This window comes from Myodes glareolus, chromosome 16, assembly GCF_982192425.1.
Source record: "Myodes glareolus chromosome 16, mMyoGla1.1, whole genome shotgun sequence".
Lineage (NCBI taxonomy): Eukaryota > Metazoa > Chordata > Mammalia > Rodentia > Cricetidae > Myodes > Myodes glareolus.
This window is the reverse complement of record NC_142041.1, coordinates 67,983,583-68,005,070: the sequence shown is the minus strand read 5'-3', so window position 1 is coordinate 68,005,070 and position 21,488 is coordinate 67,983,583. Positions and strand designations below refer to the sequence as shown.

General features: G+C 42.9%; 1 protein-coding gene across 2 annotated transcripts in view; it reads left to right on the top strand.

The window, feature by feature from the left end:
- Positions 1-17,150, top strand: part of Mrps28 (mitochondrial ribosomal protein S28) — a 124,856-nt gene extending 107,706 nt beyond the window's left edge. Inside the window, exons 3-4 of one of the 2 annotated variants that reach the window (XM_085677383.2) lie at positions 12,452-12,513; positions 16,865-17,150. In XM_085677383.2, coding sequence (XP_085533509.2) covers positions 12,452-12,513; positions 16,865-16,917 — 115 coding nt within the window. In that variant the 3' untranslated portion in view covers positions 16,918-17,150. The remainder of the gene's footprint in view (positions 1-12,451; positions 12,514-16,864) is intronic. The other variant, XM_085677382.2, reaches the window with a different exon arrangement.
- The last annotated feature ends 4,338 nt before the right edge of the window (positions 17,151-21,488 follow it).

The following is a 21,488-nucleotide window of genomic DNA, read 5'->3' as shown; positions in this document are numbered from 1 at the left end:
TACAAAATGAAAAATGCATGGATTACATATTTTATGTTTTAGAGGTTCCTTATTTACATGTGCAGTGTTTTCTGTTTAAATGTGAGCTTGTGAAACATGCAAACCACATGCATAACCTTCGTCGCTACGAGCAAAATAAAGTATTTCTTCATTAGCCCTGGTCTTTCACGTGATTCACTTGAAGCAGAATGTTTGATTACTAGATGGTAACCTATGTGTTAACTACATTTTAAGGTTAATATATGTTTTCAGGATTAATAATTAAATGTTTTTAAGTTATCCCCCTTTTGAGTTACATGCATTATTGAATAAATTTTTATGGTCTTGTAATTGCTTACATAAAATTCAAACAGGAAGGGACAGGAGACTATAAAAAATAATGGAGACTGGGAACTTTAAGATCACCTCTAATTAGATAGGCTTGTTGGATTGAAGGTTGGGTTTATAAAGAGAGTCATAGATACAAGTCACCCCCTTTGATGGGAGGGGGTGAGATTCGGAACAAACCAGCAACAATAGTTAGTGAGAAGCTGGCGACGTCTCCTATTCTCTTTTAGAGCTTTTATAATTTCATCACATCAAAACAACATTCATTTACTGAACTCCTTCCCCATTGAACAGTTCACCAAATACTACCACAGGGAGACCTTCATTCCAGTTAGTAAACAAGGAATGTACTCATTAAAAGTTGTTGCTAACAGAAGATTTAAATAGCAGTTCAAGACAATAATAGGAGCCTATCTCAGAGAAGTCCTCCTTCAGTGGCTAAATGGGCTGTGCAAACAGTAATTATCCCTGCGCTGAGAACCTGGAGAACTGTCTTCAGGCTAGGGTCGGCAGAGCCTCGCTAGGGTCGGCAGAGCCTCGCTCTCCTTGTGAGTGACTCTGGGTTTTATTGCTTTCCCTGCTGAGTTCCACTCGCTCTGAACACAGCATAAATGTCAGCTCTTCCTAGTGTTTCTGTCCTAAAGGACCCCTTTGCATGTCTGCCTGTCGCTGGGATGACGTGCCATGAGTCACATCCGTGTGTGTGCAGTGTCTCTGTATAAGTACTCCTTCTCACAGTTGCTTCCCATGGATGCTGGACTCATTTTTGTTGGCACCTGGACTTTGTGGGTGGAGTAGAGAAGAGGCTCAATCTGTAGGCTGGGTGGACCTGGAACTTAAAATGTGGCCTAGGGTTGCCTCAGCGCCCTATGAAACTCCCGCCTCAGCCTCTCCAGAGCTGGATACATTCATGAACTGCACGGCCAGCTATTTCTTTTGGTTGTTGTGTTTTGTTTTTCAATAGGTTCTTGCTTGTAGCATTGGATGGCTTAAAACTCACTAAAACTTAAAACTTAAGTTCACTTAAGCCTTGAACTTTCCGTGATCCTCCTGCTTCTACTTCTTGAGTGCTAGGATTTTGAGATATGTGGTACCACACATGTCCAAAGGAATATTTGTAGGGTTTTTGTTATTATTTATTTATAGACAGACAAGTCTCCTATAGCTAAAGATGGAAGCCCTGATCTTTTTGCCTCTGCCTGCCTCCCTTGGGCTAGGATTACAGACTCGTGCCATCATTCCCAGATTACTGAGTTCCTTAAGACCACAGGGTTATCCTTCACATACTAGCATCTCCTTGGCACGTCATGAGTGGCGAATGTATATATAGAATTAGCTGCATGTTTGCCTTACTCACACAGTCATTAGAATTTATATGACAATCACATGTTATGGACTGGATTTTATCCCCTCCTCAACCAAATTCAAATCTGGAATCCTACAACCCCAATATGACTTTGCAAGACCTATAAAGAGGTAGTCGGGGCTATAATATTAAAGGTGAAAATCCTATAGGATTGGTATCTATATAAAAAAAGGCAGAGACTTTCTCTTTCAGGACTCTTAGACTGTTGCTATATAGTCATAGCCACCTGGATCCTGCTGATCATCAGCAGTTCCTGTGATGCCTAGAAACATTCCTCCCCGAAAGTCTAACTGCTATTGCTTATCCAGTAGAGGAGAAGCCCTTAGCTGATTGATGCATCAAAATGTAAGCTGGCCCAGGAATTCAAGGGAGACCAGCGTAGGTGACATCATCAGACCCCGTATGGACAAATGAAAACCTCAAAAATCTACATTCTGTTTATCTGCATACAAATAAATAAATCCTTGAGAACACTTTTGTTAATTGCTGTCTGTTCCCATTGGGAAACAACCTTCCAGCCGTGTAAGCTGGCCTGTTAGCGGTGTAGCCAGGCCTACCCGCCTTGTGACATAGCGGGAAGTGCTGCACGAGGGTCACTTCCTTGTTGAGTCCGCGCCCTCCTGCCTGTGTCGTCCTTCGTGCGCAGTCGCTCTGCGGTCTCAGCCTCTGTGAGGCAGGGAAGATGCTGGAGACAGACGCTGTGCGGGGTTACATGATATCATAGAGCTGTCGTGTAAAGGAACCACATTCACTCAGGTGGTGTTTCTGTCAGTAACCCTATTCCTGTCGTATACCATTTGCCCTCTGGGCAGAAGGCTGCTCTTCCTCCACTCAGCTTTCTGACAAATGAAAAGCTGTGGGATCGTGCAGGACCCTATTTATTCTGCAGGGCCTGTCTGGCTTAATTTCATTTACCAGGCAGTGCAAGCTAGCTGCAGATAACCACTATAAAATAGAATTTGATAGGGGTAATGAGTGCTTATTAAAACTTAGTATTTCCCAAACTGGACTCAGTGGTGTAAAATAATGATGATGATGGTGATGATGATGATGATGATGGTGATGATGGTGATGATGGTGATGATGATGATGGTGATGATGATATAGAATGAATACGAAGAGGGGTGGGTAGGGAGGAAGGGAGAATCTGAGGAGTAGAGGGACATGAGTATGTTCAAAATACATTGTATGAAATTCTCAAGTAATTAATAAACATTGTTTTAAAGTTAACTTGGGGTTTGTGGGGTGGTGAGTATAGATGGTTGCTGCCAAGGCTGAGAACCATGTTCCACCCCTGAAACCCACATGGAGGAGGAGAGAACCAGCTCCCACAAGGTCTACTCTGTCCTCCACATGCACATCCTAGACATAGTACATACATACATACATACATACATACATACATACATACATACATAAATGAGAAGGAAAAGTTGATGCTCCATACTAAAGAGTGCTGACTTTTGGTGGCAAAGAAAAAACTTAAGTCACTCTTCCTCCCTGTTTTGCTTTACTTTCAAAGCATAAAGAATTGTTTAGAGACACTTATATTAGTCAAAATATACCAAATATTCTTCACTTAGGATTTTATGATTTGAATGTTGTTTTATAGGTAATAGAAGACTTAGTATAGTATAATTGTCTAATCCTAGGAAAACTGTGTTAACCTCATATTTCCACTGAAATAAAAGCAAACCCCTCTTATTTATTATTTTAAATTGTAAATATGTGCCTTGTAACTCCTGTTAGAGTCTGGGCAGTGTAGTTGTCATTGACTGATGATGTCATTTCTGATCTTTATTTCAAGGACACTCGACTCCTGACAGTAGTATGTGCTCTCAGCACTGAGAAGGAAGTCAGCCTGCTCAGTGCAAACGCCCTAGTCACCGTAATCACCGTTCCTCAGTCTTTGAGGAAATACTGGCGTCACACTGAACTGCATGTACCAACTCCTAGGCTGCTCCTCTGGCGGGCGTTTAGTGAGCGGATGCAGCTTTGAAACTGAAGTCCGAATGAGGCACACAGAAGACAGGTGCTGGAATGCATGCCTGCCTGCTGGCCCAGGGGCCCACCCACACCCCCCCCACACCCTTAGTAAAATAAGTTGCGGCTCTTTAATGTAGCATCTGAGGATGGCTACTTTCCGTAATCTGCAGACACTGGCTGGATGCCTGCTATGATGGTGCTGTGCGGTGCAGCTGAAGTTCACAAGTGCCCCTGGGCCGTAAGTGGCAGGGAGAGTGGGTGTGTTTGACCTCTGCAGGTCTCTGCACCGATTACTGACTTAGAGAAGCATTCTCCCACAGGGTCACACCTGGTCAGTGCTCTCTGTTTCTCTGTTTCCAATAAAGCAGGAGCTGAGTGTTTCCCAGAGTTGGGAATACAGAGGGCAGATATCAGAAAGGGGCAAAGGTGTCACGAGCTCTTGTCAAAGCCTTTACTAGACTTTGTGTGTGTGCTTTGGGGGATGAGGGAGAGGAAAACGTGCAGTTGTGCGTGTGTGGACGTCAAAGGAGGGTGTCAGATGTCCTACTCCGTCCCTTCTGCCTTGTCCCCTGAAGAGGCTCTTCCACTGCACCTAGAGCTAGGGTAGCAGTTAGCAGGTCCCAGCAATCCTCCTGTCTCTGTCCCTGTATGGTCAGGCGCGTCTTTTTCATGTGCCTGCACGGCCGTCACCTTCGCACGCTGAGCCATCTCCCCAGCTTTCCAAAACTCTTTCTTAAATGAAACTTAACCCTACCCTGGTGAGTGTGTGATAGCACCTCTGTCCCTCTGCTCCCTACTTGCCTCTGCTTCCCTACTTGCCTCTGCTTCCCTATCCTGCCTCTCTGTCTTGTGGGTACCCCCACCTCAGGAAAGCACTGTGGAAGTGTCCTCGTGGGTGTTTGAGGGGTGCAGTAATGAAGAGACAAGGCGTGCTGGAAGTGCTGGTTCTGGAGCACCATGGAAGTGGCTTCAAACATCTCATTTCTTCTGGGCAAGACAACAGCCTTAGCTGAAGTAAACCTAGATCCAAGCGAATCTCGGGGTCATCCTTTTGTTTAGATGAATATAAATACTAATCTCTTCTGTTTTAATAATGGGGAAACAGTTTTGCACCTCGCCTCTGTTATTTCAAACATTCATTTCTCATGCCGACCTACATAAACTGCATGCACTGGTCAGGAAAATTAAAGCATGAGCTAAGTAAGGTCCACCACGAGTCACGCAGAGTTCAGTTGTAACACTCAAGGGCAGTCTATGGTATGAACCAGTGCCCTGAACAGCCTCAAGGGAACAAGGCCACTTGGGGGTTGTCAGTACACATAAACTCCCCTGCACCCCATCAGTCTTGATGGAGCCGGTCTCAGCTGGACCTCGGCCAGCAGTGGTGTCTGCCTGTGAATTTGTTTGCTTGGTCTCACTATCCAAGACTGGCTCTGTGTCCAGACGGGTCCAGACTTCCGGTCCGGCATGCACCACCATGTCCAGGAGATAGTTTCTAAATAAGAGAAGATTGCTGTGCTTCCCAACTCTGGCTCCTGTGTGGCCCCAGGTCGTCCCTGTGCTTCAGGATACTCTGGACTGGTGTCTACCCATCAGCCCTGGATTCCTGAACTCAGAGGAGCCTTCTCATTCCATTTGTTCTCTGTCCACTAATAATTTTTAAGATTGCTACTGCACTTGTCCATTGGTGCCCAAGTCTAGTGAGTTTAATAAGCCACATTTGAAATTATCCTTCCAGTTGATCAGACCTTCACTTCATTTTTTAATTTAAAAGTGTTAAGGTGTCTCATGCTTTATATGTCAATATTAATGCAATGAATTTTTTGTTTTGTTTGTTTCTGATTTTTGAGACAAGATTTCTCTGTGTAGTTCTGGCTGTCCTGGAATTCACAGAATAGACCAGAATAGCCTTGAACTCAGAGATCCGCCCACCTTTGCCTCCCAAGTGCTCGATTAAAGGCATGTGCCCCACTGCCTGGCTTATGCAATGAATTTTATATTAGCTACTTCTGCTTGAGTATTTGTGCTGTGGTGTACATTCGTCATACTTTTTAATGGTTTGTCTTCATAGCATCCCTTCAAGGTATGGTGCGATACCTGTGTTTGACGATTGCTAGTAAAGCAAGGTGGCAGGCAGACCGCTGCTCTCCAAGTCCAAAACTGTTTCTGCCAATAAATGGATCTTTTCTTCTCTCGTGGAATGAAAATTGGCTTGCTTTTTTTAAAAAAAAAAAAAAGTATTCTTTTTTCCCTAGATGCCAAATTTGAGCCTAAGTTTAGTCATTTGCATTTTTGGGACCATGTGCCTTTTCTTATATTTGAATATTTTGTATTTTGATCAGCAACAAATTTTTAGGTTTTTTTTCTTGAAATAAAAATAGACTTGCTGTGATTTATTAGGTCTTAAGGTTTTCCTTTATTTCGTGTCTTATTTGGTAACTGCAGAAGTATTCTGCCTTGTTTGAAGCCATACAGAATTCCATTTTCAGTTTTCAAGGAATAAGTCAATGCTTAAATCAGAAATAAAACTATTTGTCATGACCCAAAACATTAGCCAGACCTGGTTTAAAAGACCTTGATTTTAGAAAAACAAGCTCTTACATTCTTGTTAGCATTACAGAAAAATAAGACTCCATCTGCAAGTGAATGCAGCTGAAAAAGACGCATTCGAGTGGAACGGACAGTGTCCTTTTCTCAGGCCACGAGCGCTGGAGGCTGGTGACAGCTGATAGGAACGCTCTGTACAGCACTCTGTGGGGCATCCCTAACACCCTGGAGGAAGGGCTACTTACAAGAGTGTAGTAGACCCCAAAGCAACCCATATGGATGATGGCTTCCCTATAGCTATATAACAAGGATTTTTGGTTGATGATGGTAGCTTTTAGCTATATAACCGATTTTTCAGTGCTAATTATTATATTTTTCAGAAGACCTTTGGTAGTAATTCAGATAGAAATATATTTTATCTTCATCTACATCTTCTAATGACCTGGAATAACAAATTAGGTCTTAAGATTTATGCTATACTTAAATGTTACTAACCATAAGAGATATTGGCAAGAAGTAAATCTAATGAACTTTCCCTTTTATTGTATTAACTGTATGCTTAATTGTACAGCGCAGGCGATACAATGGTGAGCAATTCTTCAGGAAAAGAAAGGGCATGTTCAAAATATACAGGAACCAGTTAGGGCGTGTGAAGTGTGGCGTGCTTCTGATTGCGTGGAGAACAGGAAAAGCAAGTGAGAGCCTGGATAGGCATCTTCGGGAAGGAAGCCTGGACGGCATAGGTCAGAGAAGCAAGAGTTAGCAGGACAATTGTGAAAGACTGGAGGTGATCCTCAGTGATGGTTTCATTAACTGTTCACATTTATCCCAATATTTCATGCAGCTAGTTTCAAAAAGCTTTGTTTTACATTATATGTTTTATCACCGTGTCAGCTGCCAAAGGCTACTTCACGAAAGGCAAGAAAGTAGAACTCCAGAAGATCGTGGGTCTTTACTACTGCTTTCTTAATACTCAGAATACTAAAGACCAGAAGGCTCATCTAAAGAGCAGTGTACTGCATTCACACACACATGGCCACGTTTTCACATGTACACAGACGTAGACAGCCATGGCCACATTTCCACCCCCATATGTGCACACATGCGTGCACACACACACACACACACACACACACACACACATAAACTCACAAATGCACACTCACACACATACAGACATGTTCACTCAGTCTGTTAGTTTTCTCTGCTGTGATAAGATACTCTAACCAAAAGCAGCTTAGAGAAGAAAGGGGTTTGTAGCCTACAATTCCCAGAGGGCACGGCCTGTGACAGCGGGAGGCATGGCAGCAGGACACAGGCCAGCCTGGCAGTCAGCAGCATTCCACCACAGCCACATACGGGGGAAGGCGGAGCGCGCACACCGCGCTTACAAAGAGCAGCATGACCGACAATCCCAGCGAATCGTTATTCACTGAACCGTTCGAAATATTCTGATTTGTTTGTGGCAAAAGAGAAATTTTCACTCTGATAGTTTTGAAAAGTTAAGAAATTGTGAGGTGACACAAATTCTGAGAGATTTTCACTTGCTAAGTCAGAACATACATGTTAACGATTTCAAGATAGCTATTTTTAAACCTGAGAGATGCAATTGCAGGGCCAGCTAGTTGGACCAGGAAAGCCAGAACTCCTCACAGTATTGCCTTTGGAAACTGAGGTTCAGTCTAAACCTCGTGTCTGCCAGGTTTGTGTCAATGTATTTATATCAAAGAACTAGTCAGAGGATCCTATTAGCCCACGGGAGCCGTCAGTAGCAGGCGCTGGCGTGGTAAAGAATGTCCAGACCTCTCCGAAGGAAAGCCATTAAACCACGTTCTTAATGCAGAAATACGGAACCGGATGGAGTTGCCCCTTTACCCCACAGACAACCGGGCTCTCTAGGGCAGGGCAGATGGAAGGCAGCAGCCAGGGAAGACTGAGCCTGGATCTGTTTAGGGTGGAGTTCAGAGGTCAGTTAGAAGAAGCCCAGAGGAAGAAGCTACAGACAGGGGTCGTTTCATTGAGAGTGTCCTCACCAAAATCACCGTTTGCCTTTAAGTCAGTGCTGTTTGAGGGTTTAATACAAAATACAAATTTCCTGTCAAACTAGTATTTGGAGCATTTTTTTCTTAATTAAAAAGTAAAACAATGAGGTGTTTTAATAATTTAATTCATTGTTTGTTAACATGGGGGAGGAAATTGTGTTTCTAATGGAAAGTAGATGGGTAACAGCAGCGGCCTGAGCTGCCCTCTCCCTGCAGGACTTAGATTCAAAGCTCTAACTTGCATTCTGTTTGTGTCTGGTAGCAAAGCTGTAAGAAGTGAGGAGTTAAGTCATGTGAGTCTGTGAGTTCTGTGGATGACTTCTGTGATCTGTGAACCAGCCCTGGAAATGGAGCCAGGGAAACTGACTAAATGAAAGATAGTTTCATCCCAGTTTAGCAGGAAGATGAGAGACAGGCTTGAGTCTATGGAATCGTAAGGGAGCCAGTTGACTAGAGGAGATGGTGAGTCTACAGCTGACACAGCTAATTTGAACGAATACTGAATAAAAGTTTCTTGGGCAGACAAATAATGAACCTACGGATTTAGAACCTCACTCCCACAAGAATTTCTGTGCACTAAATTCGAGGCAGACTTACAAAGTCTCAGCTCTTTGTCTGCCAAGACCTAAGCAGAAGGGCAGTCAGAGGTTTAAAAAGCCGTGCTGGTCCAGCCCTCCAGTCTTCTCAAGCCCCTGTTGAAAGCATCCCGGAAGAGCAGCCACTGTGCCCCTTTTCTCGGCAGTCTGTGCTGTCTGTGCTCTGTTGTGGAGGCTGCTGGGATGCGAGCTGTTGAGTGTTTGGTATCTTGCGGTGGCTTATTTTTGTTCATTGTTGTTCATTGTTTTTGTTCATTGTTATTTGGCTTCATCCTCAAATTCCATCATTCGTGTTGAGATAATTTTTATATTTCTTTTATGTTATTTTTTTTCTCTTTAAAAACCTTTGTTTGACATTTTTGAGAGTACAATACACCTCTCTCCCCTGATTCCTCCCAGGTTTACCAGCCCCCCCCCACACACCTCTTCGCTACTTCCTGTCCTGTCTTGCCATTTGTTTGTTTTATAACCCACCAAATCTAATTTTTGCTCTCTATATACTCATGGGCATGGAGCAATCTCTAGAATATGCTCGACCTAACACTTCTCCCACGTTAGAAACAAACGATGAACATTTATAGCGCCACACAAAGCAAGGCGACTCAGCAGGGCAGGTCTTTCTGTAGAAAGGGTACAAGATGGCTCCCTCTTTTACCTCTGACATAGGTGGTGACTGCACCTCATCCTCCCAGTGGGGGGGAGGGGTTGACTTCAGTCTGATGCAGTTGGCTAATTGATGCAAAGGAGAAAATAATGTCCAGGAAATAAGAGTCCTGGTCATGCTAACTACCTTTAATATTAAAGAAAGCAATAAAAACCCTGTTTCTCATCATTCTCCCCTCTTTATCACCCCGCCCTATAATTCTGTCCCCACTCCATGCTGGAATCTTGACTGGGCAGCCACAGCTGCTGTGAATCCAGGCGTCCAATGGCCCTGTCACATCCCACTTCCCAGTCTCTCGACTCTACCGTCCTTCTGTCCCTCTCCCAAATGGTCCCTGAGCTCTGGCAAGAGAAACATGATATTGATATCCTTTTGTCACTGGACATTCCAAACTGACTTCCTGTCTTCCCAGACAAACTCACTGGTGAGGTCTGGGAGCTGCACTGGTCTGTGGGCACAACGATATGAGTTTAGAGGACAGTGTGATGTCTGTGTACTAAATAATAGCAGTGCTTTCCCCTTGGGGATAATGAGCTTCTCCAGCCATGATCTCTGTCAGATTTACAGTACCAGGCTTATGTTTCCTCCTTTGGAGCAGGTCCTAAACCCACCCAGAGATTGGTCAGCTAATCCCCTAGCTTTGTTATAGTTTATGAGGGGAATATTTATACCATTAGCATGAATAAGATTTAAATCTACAAATTATTGAATTCTTAAATTTCTTTTTTTTAACAAATTCTTTAAATTTTACAAATTGATTTAGTTATAAACTGGGCTGTTACACCTGTGCTCATAGTCTTTGATTCTTTCAGTGAAGAATCAGGTCTTTGGTAGGTGGTAGTGGTGGTGACGGACCCGTTTAAGACCTTGGTACATGAGTATACAGTTTATGTTCACAAGTGAAGAATCAGGTCTTTGGTAGGCGGTAGTGCTGGTGACGGACCTGTTTAAGACCTTGGTACATGAGTATACAGTTTATGTTCACAAGAACTCTGGGAAACAGATATAATTATCATTCTCGTGTTACAGTGAGAAAACTGGAACCAAGCTAAAGCACTGATTCAGACTACACAGGAGCTCTAGAGTTGGACAACATCCCAGTCATCTGGCTCCGGAGGACAGGAACTGGAGGCTTTAAACCTGTGTTATTACACACAGGTCAGAGTCATTGGATAAAGCAATACAGTCTGGGAAGGTTTGATGGCGTATTCATTTTAAATCTCATTATGTGGGACAATGTAAAGCCTAAATAAGACAACTAAGTAGTATAAGTGGTTTTCTAAAAGCATAGCATGGAAGGTCACTACAAATTACATCGGAGTTCTCAGAAATGCATTATTGGTTGACTTCTTTCTCTTTAATAAGATATTCTAAAGTCTAAGCTCCCTGCCCTTTGTATGGCTTTGGTAGATTCCCAATGGACAGAGTGCATGGAGAGGCTGCCACACTCCATCTGACAGAGGGCTTTGATGAAGGGATGCCTTCTAGCTTCACGCGTCCTTACATGTGCTCTCACCACTGACAGAAGATACTGTCACACAGGAAGGCTCTCCGTGCTCACAGTAAAGTGACGTCTGCTGCCCTCGTTCTAACAGCCCTCTGGGTTTGTGGAGGGTGTGCTGTCCTGCACTTGATGGTATACAACAAAGGTAATTCTAGGTTAGGGTTTCTCAGGGAACTTTTTGAAAAGCACATTACCAAGTCCCACCCCAGATTCACCAGATCTCTCTCAGATTTTCTGTGATTTTGCATTTTTAACAAGCTTCCGAAACATTGGGGGGTGAAAAGCGCCATTCAAGAGATTGTAGGAAGTGGACGCATTCTTCAGGCACTGTGAGGGCCACCTGACAAATTCAACCCCCGCTCCTTTGAGGAGGCTGTATTAACAGGGAAGATAATGTCTATGTAGAAATAGCTGTAATACAAAGTGAAAATAAAGGGGTTCTTTCATTGTAGAAACAGCTACTTCCAGAAAGTAGAAGTCAGAGATATTTTAGAGGCTTTTGTGTTTTGTTTAATGCATAGAATATATTATTATATAATTTTCTTTTAATGTTTGTTTTATTAGAGCTCTCAGATATTATTTTCTGAGACAAGGTCTCATGTAGTCTAGGCTAGTCATAAACTTATGATCCGCTCCTTTCCAGTCCTAGGATTACAGGTGTGCACCACCACACCTGGCTGCTCGTCAGATGGTTGTCATTCAGCATACAGAAAGGACTCTAAGTTTGAGTCTCTTTCCCTCACTGGTTCACAGGGATAATTTATAGAATTTACATAATTTGTTAAGACAAAAGCAAAATTCTTCATAGTTTTAAAGCTTGCTGCATCTAAAACAGGAGGAAAGTCTTGCCTTCTACAAATTTTCAGCCTTCTGGGATCTTCTGTATGAATCTTCTTCTCGGGATTGTCAACTTCAGTGGCATAGAACCACTTATGGAGAGCTGAATACAGACCTCCTCTTGTTCAGCTGCCTTCTCGGTGTTGGTGTGGGAAGAGCTGTCTCCTCAGATAAGTGTGACACACTCAGATGTTTCTGTTTAAAACCGAAGTCACACTTCCTGCTACCTACCATCGTGCTTAGTTTATGGCTCACTAGGAAGTAATACTCTTAAAAATGTGTAAAGATAGATGAATGGAAAAGGAAAATACGCACACACCATCATCATCATCATCATCATCATCATCAATCCATTGACATGTTAGGTAGTGTGAGAAGCCAAGTCTAGAAAGATCAAGTAAAAGTACCAGTCCACATACTGCAAAATTGTAGAAAACAGAGATTCTAGATCATCACTGGCCTGTTGGCTTTTGTTATCAAGGGGTCTGTGAATTTGCTGAGCATGGTCAAGTACTTTGAGACAGGCAGTGAACTTGATAAGGATTGCACTGACCCACTGACCCCCATGCTTCCACCTCCCAGGTGCCGGAATTATGCTCAGTTATCAGTATTGAGAACCAGAACTCAGGCTTTCTGCGTGCTAGGTGAGCTCTCCACCAACCAAACTACATGTTCAGGCCCTAAGAGTTGAATACTTGCTGCACTGACTCTGGAAGAATACAGAGATGATGTAACACTGGTCGGATCCTGGGCAGACAGCGTGTCTCCTGACCCAGGCCTTTCCATAGAAGCCATCCAGACCTGAGAAGGAGGGGCACTAACACGTTTTCTGTGCTGGGTTTTGATTTTTGTTTGGTTGCTTTGTTTGGTTTTCTTTCTTTCTCCTTTTTTCCTTCCTTTTTGTTTGTGTTTGTTTGGGTTTGCTTATTTGTTTGAGACAGAGTCTCACTGTGTACGTGTGACTGACCGGGAACTCTCTGTGTGGGTCTGCTGACCTTAACTAATAGAGACACATCTGCCTCTGCCTTCTCAGGGCCAGGATTAAACATGTGGACTTTGCTACACCTGGCTTGGTTTGGTTTCTTGAGGCAAGTTCTCACTATGTAGACTTGACTGACCTGGAACTTGTTATATAGACTAGACTGGCCTGAAATTCATAGAGATCCACCTTTCTCTACCTCCTGAATGCTGGGATTAAAGCCATGTACCGCCTTACGCAGCTGTGCTGATACATATTATACTTTATTATATCATGCCACCCAGTTTCCATCTTCAGCAAACCTTTGCGATATTGCGACCTCTGTGACGTGGGTACGGAAACTGTGGGTCGGAGAGAGCATCCAGGCTTTCCCAGCAGAACTCAGACCTGCACCCATGTCTGCGACTGCAGAGCCTGCTCTTCCATGAGGAGTCTAACAGTGGACTCTGTTCTGAGAGCCAAATGTGAAGGAAGCACATTAGGTATAGGTATGTTCCACCTGAAGACTGGGGAGTCCGTATAGGAAAGGAAAGAAGGGCCAAGCAGTGCTAACAGCCCCTAAGATGTAGAGTGCGCCCTGAGACCCGAGCTCCAGGAAGATCATGGCAGCCCTCATGTCAGACTCAAATATACCTGAGCTGCTAAGCCAAAGAAATATGTGTTAAAAACAAACAAACAAAACCAAGTAACTAGTTGGATGTTATAGAAAAGAGGCAAAGAGGGGTCTGTATGAACAAAAGCTGATTGAACAGTTCACTGATCGTGTCGGAACAGAGTCCAAGAGCGGAGTCATGCTTGTGGGAAAACCCCAAGAAGCCGGTCTTGGAACCTCAGTTCCTTCAGAATCCCAGAGTTGTTCTTGGAGTGTGTTTGCATGCTCCTCCCAGGTGCAGCAGATAGGTGTGAGTTCGCGTCAACTGTCGTTACTTACATGCCTGGTTTTGCCACCTGTGGCTTGTCCTTGTGATTGAACACCTTACTCTTGTGATTCTTCTTAACCCTCAGAGTATAAATTATTTGATGCTCTGAATAAAGTTGGCTATTGTGTGAGACTTTAATTCTCCTCATTTTAAGGTCCAGCTCTTGCAGGTTCCCTGGCCAATGAGAGCCTTAAACAAGAGCACAGTGAGAACAGAGGGGGAGCACAGTGAGAACAGAGGGGGAACACAGTGAGAACAGAGGTGGAGCACAGTGAGAACAGAGGGGGAGCACAGTGAGAACAGAGGGGGAGCACAGTGAGAACAGAGAAGGAGCACAGTGAGAACAGAGGGGGAGCACGGTGAGAACAGAGGGAGAACAGTGAGAACAGAGGGAGAACAGTGAGAACAGAGGGAGAACAGAGGGGGAGCACGGTGAGAACAGAGGGGGAGCACGGTGAGAACAGAGAGGGAACACGGTGAGAACAGAGGGAGAACAGTGAGAACAGAGGGAGCACAGTGAGAACAGAGGGGAGCACGGTGAGAACAGAGAGGGAGCACGGTGAGAACAGAGGGAGAACAGGGAGAACAGTGAGAACAGAGGGAGAACAGAGGGAGCACGGTGAGAACAGAACACAGGCCGCAGCTGCTCTAGTCCCCTGCTCTGAGCTAACCTTCAATCCCAGCAGCTGACTCTTATGCAGCTTGTGTAACTGCTCTTTGCTAAAGACTTAATAGTCCTGTTACCTAATTCATTTGTTTAAACAGAAAACAGACTGTAATCATATGTCTGGCACGGTGGGAGCACTAGAAAATATGACTGACTTTGTTTTTAAGTTTTATCAAAATCCATTGACTTCTGTTATCAGAAAAAAATAACTTCAGAAAAGCTGAACAGCCTAAGTGTTTACTTGGTAAGCCATTCATAACTCTTCAGAATGTAATCCAACCACTGGGAGAGTAGGTCCATTGCTTATTTGGTGGCCATCCGCAAACCTTCAGACACTGGGAAGAGTAATCATATGGTTTACTAAAGTTATTTTCCAGTGGATTTTCTGAAAAACGTTTTAAATTTTCTGTTTATGTAAAACAAAATTAATTTAAAAATTGAATAATAAACGTGGTATGGCAGATGGTAGTAGTGACCACTTGGCTAGCATGCCTGAGGCCCTGGGTTTGATTCCCAGCACTCCATAAATAAGTAAATAAATAAATGACTTATGGTGCACACATGCACAAATCAAAAAATAATAAACATAAATAGATTTTAAAATGTTTTTTGGAACCTAATCTATCACCAATAGAAAAAGAAAAAAATATGATACCTGGTTTGACATTTTTTTTTTTTAGTTCACTAATGTTTTTAATTGACAAAAATTAAATATTTGGGTTTGGGTTTTTTTTTCAATGTGATGTTTTATTCTTGCTAGTTGTTTATTTTTTGAGTAAGGGCCTCATCCTTGCCGCTTCTGTGAGTTCAGCCATTTCTGGTTTGCGTGTAAAGGAGATGATGCAATGCCTTCTTGTCTGACTTATTCCGTGGCACATGACATCTTTCAGGTTCTTCCAATGATTTTAGGCTTTAGTGCTGGTACAGTCTGTCCCAGATGTCAAGAACTTTGCACAAGGAATTTTATCCATGTTGCTTTTGTAAATGTTTACTTTATTTGAGACATTTAATTTTAGGAGGAAAAATAGGTATCTGAGTTTTTCCTCCTTAATACTTTGGCTTTAAAATAAATGATAGTTTTAAGGACTGGCTTATTTGAATTTCAGTATTGAGTACATTTTTATTATAGTATAAAATATTTAAATAGTGGAGTGTGGTGTACACACCTGTATCTCAGCACTTGGAAATGATGGCAAGAGCATCAGGACCAAGCTTGACTACGTTGTTCCCTGTCTCAGAAAAGCAGTAGATGAATACATAGAGAGCTGGGAAGATGAGCACTGATTGGAGTGGAGCTGACAACCAGGCAGCCTAGCCTATTGATGAGCTTCAGGTTCAGCAAGGGACCCTGTTTCAAAAAGGTAGAGAATAACCAAGGAAAGACACCTGACATTGACCTCTGACCTCTGTAGGCAGTGTGCACACATACATATATGTGTATACCTGTATACATACATATATATCATTAATCCCACAGGTTTCAAGAGAAAGACCAGTGACCAAATCATGCCCAAATTAATTAAAGCAAATAATTAATTGAAATGAGCTTTCTTTTTTATTCATGTACGCAGGCTGTCTCCCTCTGAAGGCAGGGTGAAAGAGATCAACACTGGACGTGGGTGAGATAAAGGTTTTTATAGCTCAGGAGTAGAGGTTTCCAAATGGGGGATTTAGCAGGCAAACAGGTGGGATTACAGAAGTAAGACATAAGCATAGCAAGTAGGTCATAACAACCTCCTGAAACAAAGACATGGTTGCAAGGTGATCATAGCAAGGAGGCCACAACAACAGGTGGTCATTATGACCTTTTGAAACACAGCATGGTTGCTGTTTTCTGGAGCAGGCAGTATAGAACCACTTGTAGTTGAGGGTATAACATGTTAAGGTGGGACATACCCCAGTCATTGAGAAATAGATTTAATCATAAACAGGAATGAATATAATTTATATTCTCTATAAGAAGGCTTTCAAGCTTAAGATGGAAGCTGTCTGGTTTATCAATATGCCCACATGAACATGTCCCTATACCACATATAATATATACACTAAATAAATAAGAAAAGTAAAATCTTTAAAGGCAGCTTTAAGTTGAAAATTCTGATACACCTGAATATCAAATAAAACTATTTCTTAGCTGGGCGGTGGTGGCGCATGCCTTTAATCCCAGCACTTGGGAGACAGAAACAGGTGGATCTCTGGGAGTTCGAGGCCAGCCTGGTCTACAAGAGCGAGTTCCAGGACAGGCTCTAAAGCTACAGAGAAAACATGTCTCAAAAACAAAACAAAACAAAAAATCAATTATTTCTCACATACCAGTGTGAACTTTCAAACCTTGAGTCAATCAAAATGAAAATTAGAATTTGCATTTCATTTTCAGCCTGTTCATGTGTGACCTGCAGAATTAATGGGATATTTTTCTTATTCTTTAGGAAGTACCAGAGGGGCACCAGGGTCCGGCTGCGACTTCTGGATCTTGAGCTAACATCTAGATTCCTGGGCGCAACCACAGATACAACGATACTGGAGGCCGATGCAGTTCTCTTAGGACTCCAAGAGAGCAGAGACTCAAAATCGAGAGAGGAACAACTCAACAAGTAAATGGACTATGCTTGGTTCAGTCAGAACAAGCTCTGTTTTGAGCCCAGGCAGCTGTCAAGAATGCAGTTAGAAAACTGTGTGTAAGTGATTGAATAAAGTTGTAACAAGTCAAACTCATGGCGTCTCTTCCCCGTTACAGTTATTTTTGGCTGGACCCCACTGCCTTTTCTACCCATTTTGTTGTGGTGGTGGTGGTGGTGGTGGTGGTGGTGGTGGTGGTGGTTATTGAATTAGGGTAATGCAAGCAATGCTGAGACTGTCTGATTCAGTCTGTGCTTTGAATGCTATCTGGATAGATGGGGTGATTCTAGCAGCCCATACAATGAAATGTCTCTCTGTACTTAACTCCTTCACAGTCAAAAAATTCAAAGAAAATGCAATAATATACATAATCCAGACTCTCTGTATATATTCCATATTTCTGTGACTTTTTTCTTTATCCCTATTACTTTTTCTATGAGTTTAATATTTATTTATTATTTATTTTATTATCTTTACTCTGTTCATCTATGACTGTCTCTCCTCTTTTACTTACTGTCTCTTTAGTCTTTTTCTTCTCTTTCCCAAGCCTACATCTATTATTTTAAACACAGTATGTCTCTCCTATTGTGTATCTGAAATCCTTTTTTGACCAGGACCGCTTAATATTCTTAAAATATTAAGCACTTCTTAAAATCTAAGCCGTGGCATTGCTAGGGCAAACATGGCCCTGCCTACCAGTTTAGGACCAGGGCTGCTTTGCCTTTTGGTTCCACCCAGTCCAACATGGCAGAGCAGAGGTCTGTTTAGTACGAGCCATGCTCACAGTCCCATATTCAGGAACAGAGCAGATCTATGTTGCCATTAGGCAAATTGTAGTACTCTGCTCACAAAACCCATATAAATGCTCAGCTTTCTGAAAGAGCCAGAGTTAGCACTGGCCAACCGCCGAATCAGGAAGACCTCTCTTAAAGGAGCTGCAGCACGGAGCCAGCAAGCAGAGCCCATCCAAAATAAAAAAAAATAAAAACAGCAAACAAAAGAACCATGAGCCTAAACTTTGGTTTTTAGTGTCTAGAATCCTTTCCAAGCCCTCTCAGGTTTTATGTGGATTTAGCTGGCACACATTGGAGTGCCAATTTGTGGGAGGAGGCTTCTTGTTCATTTCCCAGCCACCCAGACTCCCGAAATAGCCACACAGAAATCATATTATTTGCAATACTGTTTGGCCAATAGCTTAAGCATGTTTCTGGCTAACTCATATCTTAAATTAACCCATCTCCATTAATCTGTGTATCGCCACGAGGCTTTGGCTTACTGGGTAATGTTCCAGCATCTGTCTCCAGTGGGACTACATGGCTTCTCACTGACTCCACCTTCTTTCTCCCAGCATTCAGTTTAGTTTTTGCTGCCTAGCTAAGTTCTGCCTTACTATAGGTCAAGCCAGTTTCTTTATTTATTAACCAATAAAAGCACCACATAGACAGAAAGCCCTCCCATATCACTATGACATTACAATCGCCTCCTTGCATTGAGTACCTGCACCTGACATAGCTCACCATTGTGGAAGAACACCTCTGGGCAGGGGTGCAATGTGCAGAAAGGAAAAGCAAATGCATGCTCCTGAGAGCACTAAAATGGTGTCTCACTGTGCTCCGGGGACCGGAGTCCAGCCAGTATTGATTAAGTAGTCCTCTTACTTGTGCAGTAGACTCCAAGAAAAAGATGATACAGGTCCTGCATCAAGACTCTGATCCTTCCCCAAAGGCCGACTACCAGATTTTCCCCATCTCTTAGGATTCCAGAATAAATGTCAATTGTTGATGTAAACTTGGCTTTCTAGGTGAGCTGAGTTAGACAGTGCCCCTCTCCCAGATCATGTCCACCTAGAGCCTTCAAATGAATTTTATTTGGTATACGGATGTTTTAGCTCTTTTCCTTGTTGCCATGACAAAAAACAAAAAACAAACAGCAACAAAAAACTCTTGGCAAAATCCATTAAGGAAGTGGCTCACAAGGGTGAGGGTGCAGTGTGTTGTGGCTGTGTTGTGTGCACAGGGAGCAGCAGAGAAAGATGTTTCTGCTAGCCTCACTTCCTCCTTTTTGCTCATCTGAACCCCAAGAGATGCTGCTGCCCATATTCAGGAGGAGATGGATCTACCCTCTCAATTAAACTTCTTTGGAAAGAACTGCAAAGATTCATCTGGAGTGTCAATCACTGAAGTGATTATAAATTCAGTCAAATTGTATATTAACATTAACATCATCATTTGGGGCAAACATTCTTATCTAGTTTAAGCAAAAGAAGATTTCTCAGTGGTGACTTATAATTTTATCCTTTTGTTCCCCTTCAACAAGTTTTGTTTTGTTTTTTTTTCCAATAAAATGTCCTGATGTGTATTGTCAAAACAAACAAACAAACAAACAAACTATTAACCATCATACATCCCTTGACATTGAACAGGCCATGTCACTTAACTGTTTTTAATAGGAGTTTGTATCTGTGGTGTAAACAGACCTAAAACATGCTGTGAATTTGGCCTTGTTCTGCACAAACCCTCAGACTAGAGTCAAAGCCACTGAACCCATACCCTGAAACTAATCCCCCACCAAGATCTGCAGACCAAAAGGTTCAATGCTTATTATTGTAAACCTCTGACATTTTGGGATGGTTTATGAAGCAGGAAGAGCCAAACTGACCGATGCAGAAGCTAATCCCCAGAGTAGCATTAACTTCGAAGCTGAATGGTGCCTGGGAAGTGGATGTTGTAGATGAGGAAAGTCATGTGTTGCTGTCCCAAAACATTTAGCCAACTGTCTGTCCCCTGCAGAAGCTTGAAGGACAGAAGGTAACTATTTAACAGAAATCCTGCAATAGATTTTGAGACAGAATTTGAAGCATAAACTGTTTAATAAGGGTGTCACAGTTTGAATGTGAATCTCAAATTAGAAGTGATTAAGACTCAAGAAATACAAGATTAGCCAGACCATGGTAGTCTGTCTTTAATCCCAGCGTTTGGGAGGCAGAGATAGGAGAATCTCTATGAGTTCAAGAACAGCCCGGTCTACGGAGAGGGTCCCAGGACAGCCAAAGCTACACAGAGAAACCCTATCTCAAAACCACCCCTTCCCCACCAAAAAAAGAAAGGCAATAAAAATTTAGCACAAAAAGAATGGAGGGACTGTTTTTTGTAGTTGATTAGATACAAGAAAGGAGCCCACTGAGGTTTTGAGGACCTGGGTTAATGACAGTGCTCCCAGTATGGACTGAAAGAGACTTAAATGGTTCAAGAAACAAAAAGACCACGAAGATCTCAATTTTCATGCTAGGCAGAGGCCCCCACCGAGCTGATAAGGAGTCCCCCATGCTTGCCTGATGGGACTGTACTATTGCTGTGAGCAGTAATAGGAGCTGCTGCCTATGTTAACCTTTTCAGATGGCAGCGTTTCTTCTCATTACCTTGTGCCTCTTCTATAGAAGTACTGTCCGGTGTTAATTATCAGCCCTCAGTTACACGTCTTTAAAGCTTAGCAGTTTGAAAACATATTTGTCAAGTTCTGATTCAATATCTCTCACAAAGTTTCACATATTTCCACCCATGCCTGTGTCTTGTCTGGAGAGTTCACTAGGGAAAGTCCTCCTGAGCCCCACTCTGAAACTGGCAGATTTCATTCCCTGAGGACTTTAGAATGAGATCTTCAGTTTTGCCATGACTTTTCCTGGAAGGTTACCTTCTGTCCTTTTCCCATAAACCCATCAACTGACACAGTCATCAGACTCGGGAAAGAAAGGAAAGGATGAAAATAGACAGACACCTAACCACTGAGAGGATCTTCCTCTGTCTTGCACTCTGCAGGATGACAGCGAATTATTCTGGGAACAAGGACTGCACAAGCCACAAATCCAGGACGTGAGAACTGTGGGGGCCATCGCAGAAGCCGTCTACGCCAGTCGGTTAATTTCCTGCTCTGTTCATGAATGTTTAAATCTGGGCCTGAAGTCCATCACAAGAACCAGCTTTTAGTGGGTACCATGGCTAGATGAGGCTCTGGGGGAGAGGCTGCAGAATGGGGCCAGATGAGAAGAGCTGTTAACAAGAGGACACCACGGTGATTGGACCGACCGCCGTTCCCCTGTAGTGTCGCTGAAGTGGTACCCGTACCGTAGTCCCATGGTAGGAAAGGTGAAGCATCTTCACTGTGTGCAGCTTGTTTCTGTAGTAGATAGAAGCTAACGATACAAATGAGGCTAGGAAAGAAGAAGATGGGCCTGCGAATAGCAGATCCAGATTTGAGCGTTGAAGGAAACCAGGGAGTTTGAAGTACATCGAATAACTTCGGAGCCCACATTAATGGAGCACTGTGAAACTCTGAAACCACAGGCTGGCTAGGCCATTGGGTTGACCCAGTATTGCATTTCTTATATTCATATCATTTGGGCTTTCTTAAAATAAATATACAATTTAGTATAAGTCT